Raw genomic sequence first — 5,129 nt, forward strand, 5'->3', positions numbered from 1 at the left:
TAGTTTAAAGAAACACATGAAGGAGGCACAAATCTCATGGGAACCAAAAATGTCCATTTCTCAGGATCTATGACAATTGTAGAGATGCTGTCTTATTACCCGTTTAGCATCAGGAATTTGTGATCTTTAACCTATTGTTTTGTGGCTCTGCTACTCCTTCTGTGTCTATCTCTGTGTCACTTCCACTACCCAGTTGACAAATTCACTATTTCTTCATTCAAGAGGGAGGAGGCTGATGTGCCCAGCTACTTACAACTCCTCTTGACACACTTCCTTTCTAGACTATGTCCTAGATGTCTCTTCTTTTCTTCTCCTACCCTTCATGACCATCTCGCTGGTCATCTGTGTTCAACAGCCCAAGACTATGCCCTCAGCAGGGGATGTGGGAAGGGAATCACATCATAGAATGGGTCGGGGGCAATCACAGTCACCATGGCTAACATTTCCAATATCAGTCATTTCAACATTTTTCTTAAGGAAAAATACTGCTGTTACATATCACTATGCATGGTTCAGGTATGGCTAGTGCAGGACTACCACCTCCTTTAATCTGGGAAACATATATTTCTCAGGACAGTCTTGGTTCCATTACATCCCTTGACATTTTATAAGAGGACGTTTGTCTACTTAATAGTCCTCCTGATTTTCATGATTTATGGAAGGCTTGGTCTAAATTTTCTCTCTTCCTTCCAGTCAAGAAGTACTTATTCAATGCCTTCTAAATGCCAGGCTCTGTTTTAAGCACTAAGATTACAACAGAGAATAAGACACTGAATATCCCTATTCTAATGGATTTAACTTTCTTGTGGGGGAAGGCAGAGAATAAAGAAGAAAATTAATGATGAGATCGTTTCAGATAGTTTCTTCTTGGAAGAAAATGAAACAGATGTCTGAGACACTGCCTGGGGGTCAAGTACTACTTTCTGGTGTATTCCCAGCACAGGGTCTTTAAAGAGAAATGTCTCAGCTGAGACCTGACAGTTGCGAGCCAGGAGGGGTGGAGGTCTCAGGAAGAGCATTCCAGGCAGAGAATATAAATGTGTACAAGGCTGAATGCGCAAGGTTGGTGGGTCTATAGAAGAGATGGTGAGTCAGTGCGGGGGCATCATGGGAGCAAGGGAACAGGGTAGAGACCTACTTTACTACTTTATAACCCCTACCCAAGTGTACGCAGAGAGTATTATATAAACGCTGCCATTTCCACCGATCTTCTCACAGTTACCTCTAACTTGCCCTGCCCACAGCACAACTCGTTGGTTTTCCTCTTAGCCTATACCTCTTCCAAGTCTCCTTCAGTTCAGGAAATTAAACCACCCCATTGCTCATGTTACCCTAACACCTTCTTCTCACTTCCCCATCTAAATTGCCCAGTCTTTCAGTCCTACATCCAACAGAAAGCTCAAGTTCATTCACTTCTGCCCATGTCCATTACCCTCATCCTCATTCAAACCACAGTAATCTTTTGCCTAGATCAATGCCTTGGCTTCTTGGGTGATTTCCCACCATGGGAGAATGTCTGTCCCATTTTCTAATTAGATTGTGTTTTTTTTACTGTTGAGTTTTGAGAGTTCTTTATATATTCTAGATACTAGTTCTTTGTTGGATATGTTGTTTGTAAATATTTCCCCCAGTATGTAGCTTATCAATGTCTTTTGTAGAGCAAAATGTTTTAATTTTGATGAAGTCCAGTTTATGAATTTTTCCTCTTATGCTTTCAATGTCAAGTCAAAGAACCCTGTCTAGTTTTTAGATCCCAAAGATTTTCTCCTATATTTTTTTCTAAAAGCTTTCTAGTTTAATATCTTACATTTAAATCTGTCATCCATTTTGAGTTAATTTTTTTTGTATAAGGTATCAGACTTAGGTTGAGATTCTTTTTGGAAGGGGAGGGGGCTATTGATGTTCAATTGCTGCAGCATCATTTGTTGAAAAGCTATTTTTCATTGAATTTTGCACTTTTATGAAGTCATTCAGGCATATCAGTTGGATCTGTTTCAGGTTCACTGTTCTGTTTCATTCGTCTGTGTGTCTGGTCCTCTGCCAGTAACACACATTGTGATTAATCTGGCTATATGATAATTCTTGAAATGCATAGACGGATTCCTTCCATTTTATTCTTTTTCAAATTATTTTAGCTACTCTAGTTCCTTTGTCTTCTCATATAAATTTTGGAATAATCTAGACTATATCCATAAAGCAATTTCATTGGCATTTTTGTAGGCATTGCATTAAATCTATATATCAATCGGAGGAGAATTTATATTTTTCCTATGTTGAGTCTTCCAATCCATGAATATGTTTTCCAACCCATGAATCCATTTACAGTTGACTCTTGAACAATGCAGGAGTTAGGGGCACCGATCCCCTGCACAGTTAAAAATTTGAGTATGACTTTTGGCCCCCCTAAAACTTTATTAATAACCTGCTGTTCACTGGAAGTCTTTATAACATAAACAGTCTATTCACACAAATCTTACATGTTATATGTACATATCCTGATTTCTTACAATAAAAGAAGTTAGAGAAAAGAAAATGTCATTAAGAAAATCACAAGGAAGAGAAAATACATTTACAGTACTGTACTGTGATTATTGGAAAAAATCCTCATGTAAATGGACCTGCATAGTTCAAACCCATGTTGTTCAAGGATCTGCTGTATTTAGATATTTGAATTCTTTTACTGGCATTTTGTAGTTTTCAGCATGCAGGTCATGTTTTGTTAGATTTACATCCAAGTATTTCAGCTTTTTGCGTGATTGTAAATGCTGTTGTATTTTTAATTTCAGTGTTCACATGTTCATTGATAGTATGTGGATACAATTTGGTTTTGTATTTTCCATATAGATAATCATGTCATCTGCAAATATGGGCAGTTTTGTTCCTTCATTTCCAATCTATATGCCTTTCATTTCATTTTCTTGACTATTACACTAGCTAGAACTCCATTACTAGATCTAATACAAATTGTGAAAATAGACATCCTTGCTTTATTCCCAGTTCAGTGTTTCATCATTCAGTATGATGTTAGTTGTAGGTTTTTTGTGGATACTCTTTATCAAGTTGAGGAAGTTCCCGGTATTCTTTTTTTTTTTTTTTTAAGATTTTATTATTTATTTGAGAGAGAGGGAGAGAGCGAGCATGCAGGAACAGGGGGAAGGAGAACCAGAGTCCCCGCCGAGCAGGGAGCCAGATGCGGACTGGATCCCAGGACGCCAGGATCATGACCTGAGTGGAAGGCAGACGCTTAACCGACTGAGCCGCCCAGATGCCCCGAAGTTCCCTGTATTCTTAGTTTCCTGAGAGGTTTTTTGTGTTTGTTTGTTGGTTTGTTTCCTGAGTTTTTATCATGAATGCGTGTTGAATTTTGTCAAATGCTTTTTTGCATCAATTGATGTGATCATGTGATTTTCCTTCTATAGCCTGTTAATATGGTGTATTACATTAGATTAGATACCTGAGTTCAACTTGCCATACTACAATTGGAATGCTGTTTAGTTTTTAAATTTCCAGAAATTGAATTGGAACATTATGTTTACCTCATTCATAAGATACAAAATCTTATTTTGTACTTGTTAATGTGGGTTTATTGTTTAAATGACTAGAAATGTTTAAAATATTATTATTGTTATTAATGGACATTTAATTGAACTAGTGATTTTGAGAATGAGAATTCAGTTGATGAATTTTCCATTACAAGGAGGTCTGCTTTAAGGAGTAATCCACCTTTATCCCATTTTGCTGCTTTCATTGGAACAGAAATTATAATATTAAGTTATCTCAGACCATCGGTTCTGGAAATAGTTTAAGGAGCAGCTTGGATGATGCAGTCTTCTTTGAGGTGCTAGGAGAATAACCTTAAAAATTTTTTTTGTAGGCTCTTAGAGAACTGGAAAGCTTCACTAATAATTTCATAAAATTAAACATGGGAGAGACTATTTCCTTTATAATTGATTGTATGATGTAGTCATCTACTGATGACTTGGAAATAGGTTTAAAATGTTAAATATATTAGAAACCAATCTCTTTACACTTTCCTTTCCTTACCACAGATGGCTTGATACATTTGCTATCCTTCTTTCTAAACAGTCCTCTGGTCCTCCCTGCTAACTCTGCTCACTTACTTTAACCTGGCAACATCTTTTGGCCATGTCAGCCACCATCTATATTTTGGCAGCTTTCTGGGACTTGAAGTTTCTTTTCTGGGGAAATATTGTGAAGTGCAATGGATATTCAAAAAATCTATTGTTATAATCACCATAGGTCTTTGGGTTACAAACTCCCGACTTGAAGAGGAAAAATTATTCCAACTGCAAGATTAGTTCTAATAAACTGCCTATTATTATTGATTTCTTCCAGGCATTTTTTATACCCCTTTAAACTGTCATTTTCTCCGCATTTTAGGTATGTGCGAGTGAGTTTAGGTCACTTGGGGCTTTTCCATTTGTGATTCAATATTCTATTCCTTCTGCCTTTAGTTCTGCCAAGAAATAGTTCTTGGTAGATTTCATTTAGTCTTTGGCCCCTGACTTAATGGCTTCTGCAGGGTCTTGATCGGTGTGTTTTCCACTAACACACCACAATCTATGGCAATGTGAGGGATCAGCATTGGGTTCCTCTGGAATTTGTTTCTTTAGTATATAACTACTCTTATGCAGCTGAATATTATATACAACCACGAGCTTGCTAATATCTGGTGTGATTTTTTTCACCCAAATTTATTCCGTTTTTCACACATCACTGAAAAGGATATGTTTTCATTATTATACTTATTCCAGATTTAGACCTTTGGAAAGAAAGAGGACCAAATGCTGGATCTGAGTACCTCAGAACCGTGGGTTTGGTCTAGGGGGAGGGCAAGGGGAGACTTGCCAGAAAATACTGGAGGCTGTATTTTGGGGAATACTGAAGATTCTCTCTCTCTTCCCCTCATGGTTTTGAGAACATCTTTGTTCTTTTTGTTGTTGTTATGTTAGTCACCATACATTACATCATTAGTTTTTGATGTAGTGTTCCATGATTCATTGTTTGCATATAACACCCCGTGTTCCATGCAGAACGTGCCCTCTGTAATACCCATCACCAGGCTAACCCATCCCCCCACCCGCCTCCCCCTAGAACCCTCAGTTTGT

The 5,129-nt window shown here is 37.6% G+C and overlaps 1 protein-coding gene across 1 annotated transcript in view; it reads left to right on the top strand.

Annotated features, from left to right (window-relative positions):
• The first annotated feature begins 1,053 nt into the window (after positions 1–1,053).
• Positions 1,054–5,129, top strand: part of CSGALNACT1 (chondroitin sulfate N-acetylgalactosaminyltransferase 1) — a 109,398-nt gene continuing 105,322 nt past the window's right edge. Inside the window, exons 1-2 of the mRNA XM_081812897.1 lie at positions 1,054–1,086; positions 4,402–4,411. Coding sequence (XP_081669023.1) covers positions 1,054–1,086; positions 4,402–4,411 — 43 coding nt within the window. The remainder of the gene's footprint in view (positions 1,087–4,401; positions 4,412–5,129) is intronic.

Source organism: Leptonychotes weddellii, chromosome 2, assembly GCF_054177405.1.
Source record: "Leptonychotes weddellii isolate Sample4059 chromosome 2, ASM5417740v2, whole genome shotgun sequence".
Taxonomy (NCBI): Eukaryota; Metazoa; Chordata; class Mammalia; order Carnivora; family Phocidae; genus Leptonychotes; species Leptonychotes weddellii.